The 20,401-nt window shown below is 46.5% G+C and overlaps 1 protein-coding gene across 1 annotated transcript in view; it reads left to right on the plus strand.

Annotated features, from left to right (window-relative positions):
- The window catches only part of INTS13 (integrator complex subunit 13), a 397,661-nt gene that overhangs the window by 229,956 nt on the left and 147,304 nt on the right, over window positions 1–20,401 (plus strand). The window contains exon 12 of the mRNA XM_086920218.1: window positions 17,819–17,989. Coding sequence (XP_086776344.1) covers window positions 17,819–17,989 — 171 coding nt within the window. The remainder of the gene's footprint in view (window positions 1–17,818; window positions 17,990–20,401) is intronic.

Here is a 20,401-nt window from a genome sequence, read left to right on the forward strand (position 1 = left end):
AAAAGTGGCTGCTCATCTGCCAAAAAACTCACTTCAGACCTGTATAAGATGCTGCTAGAGTGACATGCACATGCTTATAATGCAGGGTGAATGCGATGGGAACGACATCTGGGTCACGCCCTCAGCCACAAAGAACGGGAAGGGATATATTCTAGAACACGACACTCAGCGCGAAGTATAGGACTGACGGAACCCTGACTATGGTCACCACTTTCTGGTACTACACACCTGACCGCCTCCACTCGATGGTCCCCTGACAAAGCGCTGACTGCTGGCGGGGTTGTGGGCAACGGGGCACACTGGTGCATCTTCTGTGGCACTGTGAGCAGTTGCATGCCTACTGGGCACAGGTCATTGATGAAATAGATAAACACTTCGATACTCGGGTCCCAAGCACCCCAAGCTATATCCTCTTTAGACCTCCCCAACCCTCTCGTATATCCTCTTTGCTCACAGTGAGGTCACCAGATGGCGGTTGCGCTGGGCTCGGCCACGCAAAACATTTTGCTTCACTGGCAGACTACGTGCACTCCCACATTCACTGGTTGGCTGCAACGTCTCTGGCAGATCCAGGGGATGGAAAAGATCACTCTTGCATTGGCTGGGAAGGGCTCCACTTTGTGGATCCCTGGCAGCCATTTCTCGCCCTCCTTGGCTCTGTGTTTAGGGAGCTCACCTGCCCGAGATATCTCGGCTGCATTTTTCAGCACCGCCTGAAGGGGAATCACAGGGAGCCTCAATTGCTGAGGAGCAGTAAACCTATCTTAATTTGGCATCTTAGTTGGTGGACAGGGGTCGGAGAGGGAGGTTGGAGATAGGTGGGTGTAGAGGGTAGGGCACGTTTCCATTTTTGGCCATTTGCAGAAGTAAAACTGCTGGTTTTCTCCATAAACTGCAATTCACTGCTGCCTGACTTGACTTGTGGTGGTAAACATTTGTGAAACTTACTGTTGGCCTTTGTTAAGAAATGCAAATAAAAATATTTAAACCGTAAAGTTTTCTGTATTGCTTACTGTGCCCTGCATGATCAGGGACCCCACTTCCTACTTTTTTCGGTCAGAATTTGAGTAATATCTTCCGGCTCAACACTGCGCCCGGCCCATAGGAAACAGCTGATAATATCTAGATCTGGCAGATCAAGATGAGGTGACAGGTCCTTTGTCTTTACGACAGCTAAACATTTGTGATTCTCTCCCTCCTCGCATCTTAGAACTAGATGACCGTCTATGATTCAGGAAAAACCTGAAGACTTGGCTCTTTTCTCATTAGGTTTGTTTTGTAGGATTCTTTGACAGACATGCTTTTGTTCCTCAAATAGGTTATGTTTTTTGGCACCTTTGTGCCTTAAGGTATTGGAACGCTTTATGAAGTTTATTTCATTTAATTTCATTGCTGTATTCCTCACGTGATGTTCACCTTTGTCTGAAGTATTCACTTGGTCCAGAGCCCTGCCTTAACACACAAGACTGATCAAAACAGTGTTCACTGTGTAGGTAGATCCACTTTCACATCTGACTGGAGCTAGATTACTCCTGATCACAGTTTTTACTTGGGCCAGGGCTAATTTACAATCTATGGCTGTCATGTCCTTTAGGCTAGTCCTGTCATGTATACCACTTTTTACAGGCATTGTCCTATCCACATGACAATAATGATTCCAAACATGTGACCTTTTACCTAGTAGCTTGCTCCTGTCTCTTCGATGACAGGCTCTTAGTTTTCTATCATAATCCCTGTACCTGACATACATAACCATGTCCCCAGGCACAGCAGGATTATTCTGTACAAAGCTCACCACTTTTTTCATCCTTGGCCAACAGCCAGCTGTGCCTGATCACATTTATTTGGAAAAACATCGGTGATTGTTTTAAAAACATTTATGATTGTTTTAAAAACGTATCGCTTCTTTAAAAAACAACTGGAATGACCACTTTAGTATAAAATACCCTCACTCCCCCTACAAATTAAAGCAGAATTCCTTCCAAGCTGAGACGAGGTCCTGCATGCTGATTTTTTGACACACAGCTGTCTGACATCCCTTGCGGGGTGTCATCCTCGAAGCAGAGATGGGGGTCCTGAGTTCTCTACCATCAGGTGAGGGGGTCGGATCTTCTCTAGGGGATTCTTGGCTACATACACATATGCACATGCCCAGGTTACTGAGGGCTCAGCTTCTGAACGGGGAATGGGCTCTGACGATGCTAGACAGCGCGATAGCAGTAACAATAGCTCGCCAGAACCTTAAGGATTTTCTGGTGACAGTAGAATGAACATATCACGGTGGAAGAACCTAATACCAGAGTGAGTGCCCTGCATAGATTATACTAAATTATACTCCAGATAGAGGTGGAAATCTCCAAAAAAATTAAGGGTCTCTTTTGAGAGAATTTGACATTTGGATATGACATCCTGCTTGCAGAAAAAGATTGTCCGCCTGAATTTGTGATGGATTTCCCTAAAGGGGAAATAGTAATTTTTGCCTGCTTTCACCGACCTTGTTCTAGTATCTTTAAAACACTCATATGCGCAGGAGTGGGGGCGGCGTTAGCTCCAGCATTATAAAGTAACCATGTAGGGTGGGAAGTAGAGTCTACTCACCACAACATCCCTTTGCCCAGGGCTATTCTCGGAAAGAGTGTCAGAATTATTACAAACAAATGACGAGGCGGCCGTGTCCTATGTAGATGACATCTATCTGACTGGCGATGATTTACTTGCACATTTTTGCAAGGTGAACAACATAATTGTGGGTATTGCCGACTTGGGCTACAAATTTAATTTTAAAAAAATCTAAAATTGCCCATCTCAATGTCCTATTTTTGGGATAAGAGCTGTCAAGTGAAGGGAAGAGCCTGGCAGCCAAATTTTTTATTAAATTGTGAGTTGCTCCAACCTCCAAAGAATCTCAAAGGTTTGCAATCCATTTTAGGATTTCTGAATTTTGGCAGAACATACATTCTAAATTACGCAGAAAGAGTCAAATCTTTCTACAACTTAATCTCTTCAACTCACATCAGTGGACACAACAACACACAGATACACTCCGTTCAGTTCAGGCTGATACAATTGCATCAAAACATTTCACGTATGTTTGAATTCTACCAACTTGGTGGTCCTGGGTTTATCAGGCTAGACCTACATCACTTTCAAAGAAGGTGAGACAGTCCCAATTGCATACAAATCACATTTATACACAAATGGTGAAATGCAATTTGCAGCAACAGAATAAACACTGACAGCAGTACAGACTGCTGTAGTGAGAGAAAGAGCACTAGCACAGGGGAAACGCACTATCGTCGTAACCCCGGTACTTACTTTAGAAGCGGTTACCAAAGCGAGCATTCCAAATGCAAAATCGCTGCAGTCACGATGGCTACAATGAGCTAATTCTCTCACTGCGACAGATGTAGATTATAAATTTCTTCTTGTATTTATTCACTGGGCAACATTGTGTCCTCAGCAATTGACATAATAGAACAAGATTTGTCTATACTACATCTTGGGCAATCTTAATTGCGCTCCATTATGCTTTTGAGCTGGACACTACAATCATTTCGTTCTGGCTATATGCCATGATGATACATTAACAGCACAAATCTGTTCTCAGCTTACAGTCTGACCAACAGTCAGTTGACTATGGCATACAGAGATGCAAACTACACTATGCTGCTCATTGAAAAAGTAGAGAAGTTACCTTTCACAGGCTGAGTCAACATCTACTGAATGGATAATTTATGGCTAGATCACACTGCCAATCACAACATTTCAGTTCCAATTCTGCCTTAGATACATCCAAGCAGGCAGGTATGAAGTGTTGGTGAAGGGTACATACAGGTAACTTGGGAGTTACCATATAGATAAAGGTGTAAAAATAAGGACACTGAAGTTTTCTTTAGTGGAACTGACTGTGGGAAGGCTTTAAGTGTGTCTTTAGTGTGCAAAGAAGTGTTGCTTCCTGGAACTTGTAACGCATCAAAAGCAAACTTATCTTGCTACTTGAAAGCTCTCCAGCTGCAGTGATTCATCTGTTTTTTTTTTAAATAAATCTTTTTATTACTATTAACGCAATAACAAAAAAGGAAAAACATCAAGTGACTTCAGCAGTTATCACAAATGTCAACAATACATTCCCATACTTACAGAATATTAAATACAAAATAAACATAATGGATCACGGAGACTCCTGCGCTTCTGTTTCTGCAAGACGTATCGGGGGTGTACAGATATCTGCAGGGTGATAGTCCCAGGCCTCCCATACCTTCCCCCACTTCTCAGGGCAACCCCTGGCGACATAGACTGACCTCTCCCCGAACATACACCAGTCCAAGTCTTCCGCCCACTTTGTGACCAGGGGTGGCTGACTGGCTCCCCACAGCTGAGCTATATTCCGTTTCGCTATCATACATGCCGATGCTACCCATTGTTTCCGGTACACATTCAGATCGGTGGGTTCCCAAACATTCAATATGCACCTACGGGCCTTCGGTAAAATCTCCACCCCAAGGACATCTTGCAGAGCCTCATGGATCTTCACCCAGTAACCCTGCACCACCGTGCAGTGCCACAAGATAGGCATAAAGGTGCCAAGCTCCTCACAGCCCCTCCGACACTCCCCACACTCCACTTGGCCCATGCGAACCAGACATGGCCCCGTAACATATGACCTGTGTAAAATCTTTAATTGCATTAATCTGAAACTCGTCTGTATCTCTACCACCCTCGGAGATGAGATTGCGTCTCTCTCCAAACCTCGTCGTCCAGCTCCAACCCATAGTCACTGCAGTGTGACCTGATGGATACCAGCTGGTCCTCCATATTATTTATAAGCTTTATATATATTAAGGAGATGGTCTTCTCTGGGAGGTGCCCGTCCAACACACGATCTTCAAGAGGGGACGCGTCGGGAAGCGTTGTGTCCCTCAGGATATGTGTAAGTAGAGCATGTCTCATCTGGAGGTAACAGTAGTGCTCACCATGGTGAAGGCTGTAATGCGGCTTGAGACAAGGAAATGTGTGTACTGTGTCTTTTCCCCATACGCCTTTAATCTGTGTATTCCCAATGAAATCCCATTTGTAAAAGCCCTTGGACTTCCACAAGCTTCCAAGCTTCCCCGAGTTTCATAAGGGGGTGGACAGCGTGAGCTTCCCCTTCCAACCGAGATGCCTGTTGGCCACATGCCACACATGCACGGCATGCCCCGTTGGTCCCGCCAGGGGAAACCGTCAAGGTCTGGCATACAGCGCCCTGGTAAAGTCCCTCCCTGGCACCTGCCAGCGGGCCATAGCATATCTAGGGTCCCCGGGGGGGCCCCATAAACCATGTGATTAACTGTCGCCAGTTGGGAGGCCCAATAGTATTTCTGTAGGTACGGCAATCCAACCCCTCCGTCATACCAGGGGAGAGTGAGTTTCGGAAATGCTATTCGGGGCCTACCATCCCAAAGAAGCCGTCTCTGGAGGGCCTCTATTTCCCTGAAGTAGGATGTCAGTGCCGGGTCCATTGTGTTCTGGAGTGCGTACAAGAATCAGAGAAGGGCCATCATCTTGAAAAGCACCGCTCTGCCCAAGAGGGAGAGCGGAAGAGCCTTCCATTGCTCCACATCCCTCTGAAACCGAGTCAAAGGGTGGCCCAAATTGTTGGCATATCTTGACTTCGCATCAAGCGTGACATAGATACCGAGGTACCTAAACCCCGTTGGCTCAATTTGTATTGGGCAGGCTTGCGGTATTACCGGCAGATCGCCCCTAAGGACGAAAAGCACGGATTTCGTCCAGTTTATTGCGAAACCGGAATACCTCCCGAATATGGCTACCACATCCATAAAACAGATTAGGGATCCCGTAGGGTTGGTAAGGTAAGCAGGATATCGTTCACATATAACAACATTTTATCTTCCCAATCCAACGTCCACCGCAGGCCTCGTATCGAACGGTCCCATTGAACCCACGCCGCCAAGGGCTCCGGGGCGAGGACAAACCGAAGCGGGGACAAGGGGCAACCCTGCCTCGTGCCTCTACCAAGGGGAAAGTCAGCGGACTTGCGATTATTTACAACTACTCTGGCCAAGGGATTGGCGTAGAGTAAACGTACCCAGCTAACAAATTCCGGTCCGAAGCCTATCTTCCCCAGTGCTGCAAATAGGTAGGGCCACTCGACTCTATTGAACGCCATGGTGGCGTCTAAGGAGACCAACACTGCAGGCTCCTGAATCGTTGGGGCCCTGCCCAATATCCCGTGTAGCCTGCGCAGATTGAGGGCTGTGTTACGACGGGGCATGAAACCGAATTGATCCAGGTGTATCAAAGTGGAGATTACCTTGACAAGTCCTGTCGCTAGCAACTTTGCAAGTATTTTAGGCTCTGCATTGAGCAGCTAGATTGGTCTGTATGAAGAGCAGAGCATCTTGGGTTTACCTGCTTTGTGGATAACCACAATATTGGCCACCCGCTGGTCATACGGGAGCAGGCTCTTCTCTCTACTCTCATTAAACATGGTCCGGAGGAACGGGTCAATTTTGTTGGCACTTAGTTTATATAGTTCTATGGGGATTCCGTTCGGGCCGGTAGCCTTCCCAGAGCGCACCCCTCTGATGGCTTGCGCCACCTCGTCATCCGTGAGAGAAGAGACTAGATATTCCCGGTGTTCATCCGAAAGCGTAGGTATCTGGATGTCCCTAAGAATTGCACTATTATGGTCCTCTGTGTACCCTCCAACTGAGGTATACACCCAGCCATAGTACTCGGAGAACTCATCCGCAGCTGCTTGCGGGTCAGTGACCACCTCGGAGTCCATTCCCTCCATTTCTGGCACCAGCCTCGATGCCCACTCTCCCTTCTCTAGCCACGCTATCAATTTACCGGCCTTGTCTCCATGCTCATATATTCTACTTTGAATATTGTCGTTCTGAGCTATGGCCTCGTCTCTAGCGAGGCCTCTCTAATCATCTTGTCGCAATTTTAGAAGATGCATGTTCTCCGGAGTTGCTGCCCTGGCTACTTCTTCTTCCAGTTTTATCATTTCCGCCTCCGCCCTTACCATCTCGCCCAACGCTTATTTTTCTTCCCCGCTACCAATGACCGTACCTCCCCCTGAATTAAATGCTTCCCATAGGGTCTGTGACGAGTCTACTGAGTCCCTATTTTCTAAGAAACACCTATTGGTTATCTTAACAATCTCTTTCTTGGTGCCTGGATCCTTCAAGTGCCAAGTGCTGATAGGAGCCACCCTGCCCACTTCAAACTGGGCAATTTCCAGCTGGAGACAAACAGGAGAGTGGTCGGAAATCCCCCTCGCCAAGTGTCGCGCCTATCTAACCGTGGCCGCCTGGGCCGCAGGCACCAATACATAGTAAATTCTGGAGAGGCTGTGATGCGCCATGGACACGTGGGTATAATGTAGCCCCGTTGGATTACGTATTCTCCAACCGTCCACAAGCCCTGTCATTTCTAGGAAGTCAGGAAGCCACTTCTGGGCCGGTCTCAGCACTCTGGCTGGGTGTCTATCTACCTCTCTGTCCACCACCGCATTAACGTCTCCCCCTAATACTAGGAGGCCCAAGGGCAAAGTCAGGAAGATGGCGCCCAGGTATTCGAAAGTATCGGATTGAAGGCTGGGTGGGACATACACTGACTGACTGAATTATTTTTTTAAAGCGCTCTTATGCCGAGGTGTCTTGGCGCTGTGAGACAGAAGCAGGTAGAGAGGAAGGTTTAAGGCATCGTAACGAGCCAGGTCTTCAGAGCCCTTCTAAAACTCGCTCTGTTGTTTTCCGAGCGCAGTGTGATGGGCATGCTGTTCCATAGCTTAGGGGCTAGGAAGGAAAAGGACAGGATTTTCCTCCCCACCGGGCTCTCTTTAATCTTGGTGTTTGGAGTAGATGTTGGCTGCAGGATCATTAAGGCGCGTGAGGGCACATAGCGGGGGAGGAGGTTAGTAAGCTCCTCAGATGAATTCCCATACAATGATTTATGAACCAGACACAGGGCCTTAAATTGGATCCTGCGCCTTACAGGGAGCCAGTGCAGTTCCCGTATGGCTTTGGAGGTGGGATGTCTTTTTGGGAGGTTGAGTAACACTCTTGCCGCAGTGTTTTGAATGGACTGGAGCCTTGCAAGCTGTTTTGCACCTGCTCCCAGGTAGAGAGCGTTGCAATAATCTACTCTAGACATAACTAAGGCTCCCACCACAGTTTTCCTAAGGAGGAGCGGAATGTAGGGTAGGATTTTCCTAAGTACCTTCATTAAATAAAAGCATGCCGAGGTGACCTGACTGATGTGGGCTGAGCAGGTGAGATCTTTGTCTATTATAAAACATAGTTTTTTGACCTTTTTTGTTGGAACCGGACAGCTGCCCGCTTCTGGAGGCCACCATTGGTGACTCCATATAGAAGGTTGTTGGCCAAATTCGATCACTTCAGTCTTATCGGTGTTAAGTTTTAAAAAATGATCGTTCATCCAGTTCTTTACGTCCGACAGACAGCTTCTAGCGACTGAAATAATGACACCTCTAATTGAGTTTGCAAAAACAACAGGTGATGGACCGAATGAGGATCAATGTCACACATTCAACCCAGTCAAAAGATCTGGGCCCTAATCCATCGTTTTTTTGCACTCCACACCACCCTGGGTTAGACAATGGCGATATGCAAATCAGCTCTGACCCTGTGCCCCATGGGAACAGTCCAGTCCGAACTACAAAAGCCATGTCCTTCCCAGAACGGAATCAAGCATCCGAGGACCGGACCGGTTTCGAGGTAACACCTCTCATCAGCCCGGCTAGCTTGACTCCAGTGGTGTGGAGTGCCTGGGACCCACGTCTGGGCATCCCCAGTACACTTATAGCGAGTTTGCAAAAACAACAGGTGATGGACCGAATGAGGATCAATGTCACACATTCAACCCAGTCAAAAGATCTGGGCCCTAATCCATCGTTTTTTTGCACTCCACACCACCCTGGGTTAGACAATGGCGATATGCAAATCAGCTCTGACCCTGTGCCCCATGGGAACAGTCCAGTCCGAACTACAAAAGCCATGTCCTTCCCAGAACGGAATCAAGCATCCGAGGACCGGACCGGTTTCGAGGTAACACCTCTCATCAGCCCGGCTAGCTTGACTCCAGTGGTGTGGAGTGCCTGGGACCCACGTCTGGGCATCCCCAGTACACTTATAGCGAGTTTGCAAAAACAACAGGTGATGGACCGAATGAGGATCAATGTCACACATTCAACCCAGTCAAAAGATCTGGGCCCTAATCCATCGTTTTTTTGCACTCCACACCACCCTGGGTTAGACAATGGCGATATGCAAATCAGCTCTGACCCTGTGCCCCATGGGAACAGTCCAGTCCGAACTACAAAAGCCATGTCCTTCCCAGAACGGAATCAAGCATCCGAGGACCGGACCGGTTTCGAGGTAACACCTCTCATCAGCCCGGCTAGCTTGACTCCAGTGGTGTGGAGTGCCTGGGACCCACGTCTGGGCATCCCCAGTACACTTATAGCGAGTTTGCAAAAACAACAGGTGATGGACCGAATGAGGATCAATGTCACACATTCAACCCAGTCAAAAGATCTGGGCCCTAATCCATCGTTTTTTTGCACTCCACACCACCCTGGGTTAGACAATGGCGATATGCAAATCAGCTCTGACCCTGTGCCCCATGGGAACAGTCCAGTCCGAACTACAAAAGCCATGTCCTTCCCAGAACGGAATCAAGCATCCGAGGACCGGACCGGTTTCGAGGTAACACCTCTCATCAGCCCGGCTAGCTTGACTCCAGTGGTGTGGAGTGCCTGGGACCCACGTCTGGGCATCCCCAGTACACTTATAGCGAGTGCAAAAAAACGATGGATTTGGGCCCAGATCTTTTGACTGGGGGAGTGTGTGACATTGATCCACATTCAGTCCATCACTTGTTGTTTTTGCAATTGCCACCTCTAATTGAGTGTCATCGGCGTAAGAAACTAAACGCAAGCCATGGGATTTTATTAGTGAAGCCAGGGGAGTGACGTATAGATTAAATAAGGTCGGTGATAGAGCCGAACCCTGCGGAACGCCACATGGAAGATGGAATTCTGCTGACTGGAGGCCTCCCCAGTGGATCAGATGTACACTGGACTCAAGGAAGGACTCAAAAAGCGCTAAGGCGGTGTCCCTAATGCCCAGCGCCCTGAGTCTATTAAGTAGGACCCCATGTTTAATGGTGTCAAATGCCGCTGTTAGATCAAGTAAGATCAAAGCGGCTCTACCCCCGTCATCCATGGTCCTGCGAATGTCCTCTGTGGCTATGATCAGAGCGGACTCAGTAGAGTGGCAGGCCCTAAAGCCATGTTGAGTTTCGTCTAGAAGGTGATTGTTTTCTATGTGATTGGTTAGCTCCTGATTCATTGCTCTCTCCAGCATTTTGGCCGGAAGGGGGAGACAGGATATTGGTCGATAGTGCTTGGATTCTGTTGGATCCAATGTCTCCTTTTTAAGAATAGGCCTGATACATGCTATTTTCCAACTTCCGGGGAAACAGCTGGAACTTAGGACGGTGTTCAGAAGCGGGGTGAGAACAGGACTGATGGTTTCTGGGACCTGCTGCAATATAAAGGGACAGGGGTCCAATGGTGATCCAGAATTGGTCTGCAAAAGCAGAGTGGCCACCTGAGAGTCACTTAATGGTGCAAATTGCGTAAAGTTGGAAATATAAGGTGCCAAGTCAGCTGTATGTGAGTTAACCGCTCTAGCTTGTGAGGAGCGAAGACCGTCATAGACTGCCTGAACCTTTTGCTGGAAAAAGTGAGCTATATTTTCCACAAACTCCTGATCGGGTACGAAGACAGTGTCCCTGGGAGTTTTGGCTAGGTGCGTAACTGTCTTAAACAGTTCTTTGGAAGAATTTGATGATTCTAGGATTTTTTTAGAATAAAATGCCGTCTTCGCTTGGACTATCGCTATCTTGTTTTCCTGTAGTACAGCTGTGTACTCTTTCCTGGTATGCAGGCTGTAGTCAGCACGCCAAACTCTTTCCTGGCGCCGGCATTTCAATTTGATTAACTTCACCTCTGGGGTATACCATTGTGAGGTGGCCGAGCGTTGCCTAGGCTTCTTAGTCTCCTCCGGGACTAGCTCATTCACCGCATGGCTAATCCATAGGTTAAAAATGTCAGCTCCTTTATTACTGTCACAGTTCTCAACTAAAGGAAGATCTCTTAGTAAAGTGTTGGTAAGTTGGGTGGCTATGAGCTTTTTCCATGGGCGGATATTTGTAGGAAGGGAGAAGTCTCTCCGCCTAATGTTTGCAAGGGTTATTTTAAGATTGAAATTAATAACTGCGTGATCGGACCATGGAACTGGGGTAACTGAGGTGACCTTTAGGTGTTTGTTATTGGTAACAACCGCGTCGAGCGTGTGGCCTGCTATATGAGTGGGCTCCACGACCACTTGGTTCAGCCCAAAACTAGAAAAAGTTTCTATTAAAGTGGATGTTTCCACCGAGTTATTCTCCTCGAGGTGGAAATTGAAATCGCCAAGTGCCGTGAATGTAGATTGGTCTAGGGTAGATTCCAGATATGTTAATAGGGCTTTCGTAAAGGGACCTCTAGGCCCAGGGGATCTATATAAGAGAACACCAGTGAATATTGTTTGGTTCTTTAGCTTGACAGTAAAAGAAAAGGACTACACCTCTAGTCCAACTTGCGGGAGAATGCTAATTTTAAAATGCGAACGATGAATAATAGCTATTCCCCCGCCCGTGGAACCAGATCTATCCGCATGTACCACAGAATAATCCGCAGGTGCAGAGGAGTTCCAGTCAGGCCCAGACACTTCGGAGGCCCAGGTTTCCGTTAGGAAAGCTAAATCTGCCTTATTATTAGTTACTAGTGCTTCTATTTCGTGTTTATGTTTGGGCATGGATCTTACATTTATAAGGATGTGACACGAAAGTGACTGTCTTCCCTCCCACTGCCCGACACTACATTGTAGCGGCCACTCTGGTCCGACCATGTAGCTTGGATGCTTAGGGGAAAGGAGTTCATCAACAGGACCCCGACCCCGCGGTGAACCCAGCATGTGCCACTAACTTGTAACCCCCCCCCTGTGAAGGGCCATGCATCGATTTCCAATCAGATGGGTCTCCTGCAATAGCACTAAGTCCGGGGAGTGTCTTCTAATCAATTGGGTGACCATCCCTCTTTTGATCCTATCCCCCAGGCCGTTCACATTCCAACTTAGCACTTTTATCCCCGATCCCCCACTAACATTTGACATTTATCTGGTATGGGTACGATACAAACTTAGCGTTGTCACCTGATGCACAAAGGAAGAAAAAAGAAAAAAACAACATTGTGAAAATCTCAAAACCTAATATCTCAGTCACCCCCCCTCCAACACCCCGCCCTGCACCCCTGCATATGGCAAACGCCCATCCCCAACTCGCAGTGTGCCTGTCGCCCAAAACCACCCAACTAACTAAAGTTAGTTACGAGGAGAGGAGGTCCGGACCCTGCCAACTCCCCCATCCCACCCCCCCACCACTATGAAAAAGCGAACCCATTCTGTGTCCGTTTCTACCCTGAGTCCTGGGAGCAAGATCAAATCAGTACATGTGGGTTGAACCCACTACCTGACTCTTTAAAAGTCACGGACAATCCGCGGTCTCCTTCATTCCTTTTCCTGCAGTTCGCCCCCTCCATAACGGTCCTGTCTCTCCGGTTAGCTCAGGGGACGTTCCAACCAATCAGAAGCCACCTCTGGGACGTCAAAAAACCAGAACCTCCCGTCAGCCTCTACCCTCAACCAGGCTGAGAACATCATTGCGTATTTCAGTCCTGCATCTCTGAGTTTCTTCTTAACTCCCGAGGAAACTTTGGCGCTGTTTCTGCACATTCTGGGTAAAATCCGTGAAAAAGATTATGAAAAAACAGTAGCATTTTCATATCGTAGGGGACCCCGGAATGGAGAAGCCTGCAGGATAGCGTCTCCGTCCCTAAAATTTAGCACCCTCGCAATCATTGGGCAAGGGGGGGCTCCCGGGTTGGGTCTCCCCCCTCCCCCCCCGCACTCTGTGCGCACGTTCAATCGTGATGAAGTAGCCCATCCCCTTGGGCTTTAGATGGTTAAGCGTGATATCCTCGACAGAGGTCCAGGGCCGGCCCCTCGGCTCTCTCGGGGACACCAATAATGCGGACATTATTGCGCCTAGCTCTCACCTCATATTCGTCCAGTTTCCAATTGGTCAAGGCGCCGGAGGCCTTAAGATATCGCACTTCCTGCTGGAGCTGTGCAACGTCATTTGTTAAGCTGGCGGTCTTAATATCCAGAGACTTAACTTTCTCACTCTCCTTAGTGAGGTCAGCACGTATGAGATTGACCTCAATAGTGACCGCATCCAACTTCTTGTCCAGTGGCTCCATTTTAGAACCCAGGGAGGTCTTCACACCAGCTATCGCCGCCATCATGTCAATTAGGGTCTGCTCTGCCGGCGGGCCTCCGATTGATTGAATACGCCTCGAATCCGGTGGTGACCACCGAGGCATCGTGTACCGGTCAAGTTTGTTAGTCTGGACCTGTTGCGACCCTTTAGAAGTTCTTGACTGCTGTCTGTCACCCTCTGATTTGGACGCCATCTCGAGTGCCTTCTCTGTGGACCCAAGGCCACTTCACTCTGCGTCGATGCAACAACAGCGCACAAATCACTCAGCCGGGAGGAGTGGGCAGTCAAGTGATGTTACCAGTCAATGTGGCCCCAAAACAGGTAAGTCAACCTGCCCAGCTGCAATGCCATAGACCCAAAAAGCTATCCAGGCCTCAACAAAACAGATCCACGATCCCGGGGGAGGCACAGGGCGAGGGCTGCACCGTCCAGCCCACCTCAGATCGCCACGTCCAGGACCACTCCGGGCGAGCCAGCCCGCACGGCCACAGAAGGATGTTCAGGGGTCCCCACAGCCACTGCGTTTAGCCACCCGGGACCTGATGACCTCGGTGTCTGGCCTGTTCAGTGATCAGTAGAGATGTGGGTCCCAGTCTCAGGGGCCCTGGTCGATCACCAACATCACTCAGCCAGGACGGGCCCCGGGCGCAGCTTCGCCTTCTCTCCCGGGCCCGGCATCCCCCAGCACCACCTCATCTAGCGCTGCTGCCCGGGGGCATCTCAATTAGGTTGCAGGGGGGGGGGGCCCTCCTACCCTATATATTGACACCCAAGACTGCTGTATAGGAGCCTGTTATTCTCGAGCACCGTGGGTGCTCAATATCTTCCTCCGTCGCACCCTCTGAGCCACCGCTCCACGTCCACTTTCACTCTGCGAACATAAGAACTCTCTGCCGCCCCCTCCGCATCTCCTCACTTCGTAAACGTGCTGCCGAGCGGGGGTCAACACCACTGTTTACCGTGCCGCCGCCACTCTCCGTCAGGCGCTGGGTGCCGCAGATCCGTACCAGGGCCCGACCGACGACTTCCGGTCTGCGGCCCCGGTGTTATTCAACTGGCGACCGGCTCTCACATCCAGGCGATCTCCCGGATCTGTGGTTCTGAGTGCATGTTGGACTTGTGTTTGACACTTCCATTGGTTGTGCCACCAGACATAGACATGCTCCTAGATCCCTTGCAGGCCCATGTGTACAGTTGTCCACAGCATATTCCCATGTTGGTGACGGCATTTTTAGAGCCTACAAGGGATGCTTCAACATCTATTGGAAGGGAAATCGGCTCGGCTCCTGACGTACAGGCATCGGTTCCAGGCATTAATTCTTCCTCTGTGGGAACTAGAGATGACCAACTTTGCTCACTCGACATCATACTGGAAGTGCTGGAGGGATTGTCATCTGCGGATGCAAAGTTCAGCGATGTTGAGTCTTCAGCACAGGATTCATAAACAATCTGGCCTTTCCTGTGCTGTTAACTATTCAGCTTTTTTTTAACATTTTCCAAATTGAAGGTCGAACAATGACTTTGTTTTATTTTTCCTTTTCTGCTCTCACTGAGCACTATGGCTTTCAAGGTGCTCAGTGTAACTATAAGCACATATACCAGTCTAGAGGGCCTTTTGAACGTTTTTTAGGATAGAGGATTATTTCGACTTTGAATTTGTTTCTTTTACAGACATTTTAACAGGCTTTTAAAGTGCTTTTAGTGTACTAATTACACATGATTTTATGGTATTCCTGCTTTAGCTTTATCATTATCTAGCTGATCCTGCTGGCCTTTTGATGAGGAGTGGGTGTCATGTCCTTTACGCTGGTCCTGTCATGTATACCACTTTTTACATGCATGGTCCTGTCCACATGACAATAACGATTCCAAACAGGTGACCATTTATCTAGTAGCTTGCTCCTGTGTCCTTGGCACCAGGCTCTTAGTATACGGCAGAATTATTCTGTAAAAAAGGTCAACACGCTTTTCATCCTTGGCCGACAGGCAGCTGTGCATGATCACATTTGTTTGGAAAAACGTTGGTGATTGTTTTCAAAACCTTTATGATTGTTTTAAAAACATTGCTCCTAGAAAAACCCTGTAGAGACCTCTTTAGTATAAAATACCCTCACTCCCCCCTGCAAATTAGAAGAGAATTCCTTCCAACCTGAGACGGGGTCATGCATGCTGAATTTTGGACACGCAGCGGTCTGACATCCCTTGCGGGGTGTCCTCCTCGAAGCAGAGACTGTGTCCTTCTTTCTCTACCATCATGTGAGGGGTTTGGAGCTTCCCGAGGGGATTCTTGGCTACATACACATATGCACATATCCATGCTTCGCATACAGATTTAGGCTAGGTACATTTAGCCAACTTACTTAGGGCACACATTTTTGGAATGTGCAAGTGCTACTGTTTTTTTATCTGAACTGCTTATGTTCATCTTCTTAGCAATCTTTTTTGTATGCTTCTGTCTCCTGATTGTCACAGCACATATGTTTTACACAAGACTGTTGCTCGACCATTAACTACTTATTGAAAACGTCCCAATTGCCATTTTGTGTATTTCCTGAGAATAAGTGAGCACGAGTGACTGAGTGAAAAGTACTGTACTGTTTTCCATGATTCCTGATGAATCATGGTTGTCCTGTTCAGTGGTTGCCAGAAACTGCCTACACCACTGTAGAATACAGGGGAGTGGCAATGGCACTGTAGAACTAGCTGGTCTAACGGCTGACTATCCTGTGGGGGTGTCCAGAGTCGGTTTGGACACCAATCCCTCAGTTTAGGTCATCCAAAACTCGCAAGGTCCTGGGGGACTCCTAGGAGCGACACAATGACCTTCCTCCCTTATGCTCTATCTAAGGACTCTCTAGAAACAACAAAGACACAGTCTTCAGGCTGTCAGCATGATCTTCCAGAGAAGCTAAATTTCATGAAATTAGGTGCCTGCTGTTTAAATGTAGATGTGGAAAAAATGTGGGTGTAACAGTTTCCTCATTCAAATTAGGAACAAACCTATAACTTGTTCACCAGATCACCTTGTCACGATGGAAGTCTGAGTATGGTTTTGAAGAGCACACAGCTTTCAGCTTGTTTATAGACTTAGCTAATCTAGCACCCTCCAAAAAATAATATTTTTAGGAGACTAGTTTCATGTTATAAGATGCTGTTGAATGTAAAACCTTATTCTTCAGTCTAGTTAGAGTCTGGTCGAGGACCTATGTGCACCAGGTAGATTCAGCTGGTCACACATATGTCAAAAAATGTATAGACCGCGTCCACTGAAGAATTTAATAGTCCAGTACACTGCACTACACCAACAAACTTTTTGTGAGCTTTGAAGTCGATAATGCTGGCCATTTGAATGCTGACGCCACTTGTGTCAGATAGATTACCTTTTCTTTAATTAGCTTTTGATATCCCGTATTTGGCTGAACCTCCATTTATTTGGCAAGCGCACTCCCCCAGAGCTAAGGTAGCTTTGATTACATTAACTAGGCCTGCTTATATCCAAGACTTGACAAGAAGATTCCGGTCTTCTTCACATGGGCATTCTACAGACATTGCGTCCTTGAATCTTCTTTCTGGGGCAATGCTAAATGTGGTCAAGAAGCTCTTTTCAAAGTGTTTGCCTAGGGCCTTTGCCTCCTCAATCCTGTGGGATCTTTCTGCCCTCATGATGAGGCTGGTAAAGAGTTAGAGTACAGCCGTGTTATCAAAATACATTTATGATGACCCTGTAATGGCCCTGTCCTATTACCGCACCCTACCACCAACCCGTGCGACATCGTCCAAAACCACAAATTGACTTCATACTTTTTTTTAAAAAAGGGTTGAGGTTGGTTATTCTTGAATAAAAGCCAGAATGTGCAGTGCGCCAGAAAGGATGACTGCACAGCACCAGTGCACAAAGTTTACAATGTTTTAAGCAGTCATGGGCCTTGCCTCTAATTAGTAGGCTATTATCCTGTTGATAATGGCCAAGAGCCTAAAGACTAGGAGTAACCTTGTTACCATAACGGTACGATTAGTTAGTGTGCTTGTTATTGCTTATTCATATTATGATGCTAGTGACTTAATTGTGAATGTATTTGTATTGGACATGGTCTGTAGGATGAATGAACCTTTAACTATGCTAAATGAAGACACCAGTAGCTTAAAAATGATTAGTAACTATGTGTACTGAACTAGCCCAACCGGGATAAACTTGACTGCACATTACATGATTTTTTTCATCAATTTGATTTCAACAAGAAAGTGAAATATGATCGAAATTTATAATTTTAGAAAACTGTAGATACACATAGCTGTTTAATGCAAGTGCCACTAAGTCAACAACAGCATTAATCTGACAAGTTTAATTACATGTCAGAGTCCTAACCTCCAGTTTTTTATATTTCTTAATCAATAGGATTTTGGCGAGTTCATGAGAGAAAACAGATTAGCGCCTTTTTTGGATGCTCGGTACAAGATTGATGGAAGTTTGGAAATTCCGTTGGATAGAGCGAAAGATCAGTTGGAAAAATATACTCGTTATTGGCCTATGATTATTTCACAGACGACTATCTTCAACATGCAAGCAGTAAGCTTATAGTTTCCAATAAACCATGGTTGTTTCACTTAAATTAGCGATACTGTACATGCTAATGTTGCACAAAGTGTAGAAATTAATCTAAAAATGTGTACATCTTCTTGTTTGCCTTGTCTAGTAACTGTCAGCAATGTGTGATTTGTATATTTAACGTTGTTTATGGCAGTATTATTTGTATACTCTGCTAGGGTCTGAAGAATCACCACTTTCAGAGACCGGCACTGCCGGTTTATTGGTAAAGCTTGTGTCACAGTGTAGTAACAAGTGGAGGAAAACACCGTACTCCAAGGTCATTACAATGCTCCCTTACCTCCACAACCTCAAGGTATGCTCTGCAAATGGACAACTCTATCCTTCATTACTGCTTAATCTTTTAATTTCATTCCCTGTCTTAAAACACATTCGTCAATTTTGCAATATTCCTTATGAAATTGGTGATTGCTTAAACCACATTTTACATATTTCATGAACACATTTCGAGGTGCTGAGTTGTCTTTATTAGGGGGTCATGAAAACAAGTGAGCCTTAAGCTTTTTTAAGCGATCACTCGCAATATTCTTTGTGGCATACTCAGTCCCTCCACTATTCATGGAATACGCTCCGTTGAAGGACTGGGTTGTTCATTTGTTGAGAGTTTACGAGGTGCGCAATATTATCAGTGATGTGGAGAATTCAAAAACTGAAAGGGCTGGTTTGCTGCAAACGGCACCTGAGAATAAGCAAATTCTTGTGCAAAATGACACCCTGAGGAGATCATTATTGCCACACAAAACCCAATACTGAGTATTTGCCAGAAAGTTTGTGTAATGCTCGAGTCTTGTTGCCTCAGGAGTGTCGTGATCCCAGAAGCTAAGCCCTCAACTTCACCCTGTCATCAACACATGCCAGATTCAGATACTGATACATGTGAGGGTGACAAGGGGGAAAGAGGGAAACAAAACAAGGGTCGGAAGGGAAATACAAGAATTCCTCAATCTTCACTATAATCGAATGTCAGATTCTTCCTCAGTGTTGTAGGTACTGTTGTAAACTTCTCCCTCAGTGTTTAGGTGCTGTAAATATGGAATCTCTTTTTCTGTTTTATGTCTCCTAACTAAGGTATATACCAGAGTCTTCAGATTAATGTGAATTTGAAAATTCATAATTCGTTAATATGTGAGGCTTAGAAGATAGGGTTCAAAGAACATGTTACTAATGTGGAAACACGCAAAGGTGGTATTCCTAAATCATATGGATCAGACTATGTTTCTCAATAAAGTCTGTTATCCTGTCACAGACTCTTCAATAATTCTCAGAGGAAAGCTTTCACTTCAGCGTTCCCTAAAGTAATCTTTAAATAAACAAAAACTCCAGGAGGACTTCACATCGGGGATCAAGCCTAAATGCGCAACCAGGAGCGCCAATCGAACAAACATACTGCAATATTACCAAACGATAGCGCTGCTAAAGGCTGGTGGCCGGAATCAAGACCAAATACTACTGAAACGTAGGATGAGGATATACGCGGGCGTAATAGCAGTAACTAAACCCGTGAAATACTCTCGCGCGTGGTGTCTACTCACGATACAAGCCGCCGCAGACCAACGAGCTTCACGCAAATTTCTTATCTCCTCGGACGCCGACAAATGACCCGGAACGGAATCAGGAACCTGGCTAATCAACGCGAAGCAAGTCCGTAAGCATTGGTCGGGCTTAAATTTCTCTTTCTTCAGTACTGCGCATGCTTTGATCTAGCGCATGCGCAGTGGTAGGAGATCTGTGTTTTTGCCAACCATCGTCCGAGCTCAAATGCCAACCACGTCTGCAGTCATGACAGTTCGTTGTTAATTTGGAAGGTGGTTAACCCTGCAGGTTTAATAAACACAATCTTGGTATGGAGCAACACATTTCTATAACAGATTCTCTGCTCAGCTCTTGGTAACTAGGGCGCAGGCAGCAGGCAGTTTCATAAGAAATGTATTAAGGTCAAGTAGCACCAAACAATTTTAAAGTTGCAAATACATCACAATACATATCCAGTATCTTAAGATGAAGCAAAAGTTAATCAGCAAAAAGACACAAACGAGTTAGAAGTGTTGTCTGTACCAAGAACAACACTTGCCTATATATGTCATTCAGAATTGGGATTCACAGATCTGACTGACATCATTAAACTTGAGCCAATTTTATTGTGGCATCGTGTATGAACTAAAGAAGAACCCACATTAAATAGGGATGTTTTAAAGGATATTTTAAAATTGAAAAAAGTTTTAAGGATTCCCTGGATTCATTACGTTTCTAATTGTATGCATAATCTGGGTCATCCTGAGTATTTTACTGACCCTGAATCGTTGCACTCAGTAAGCAGGAAGGTACTGAAAAAAGAAGGTATTGCTATGCTGGAAATGATAAGGCTGACAACGG

This window comes from Lissotriton vulgaris, chromosome 1_1, assembly GCF_964263255.1.
Source record: "Lissotriton vulgaris chromosome 1_1, aLisVul1.2, whole genome shotgun sequence".
In the NCBI taxonomy this organism is placed as follows: Eukaryota; Metazoa; Chordata; class Amphibia; order Caudata; family Salamandridae; genus Lissotriton; species Lissotriton vulgaris.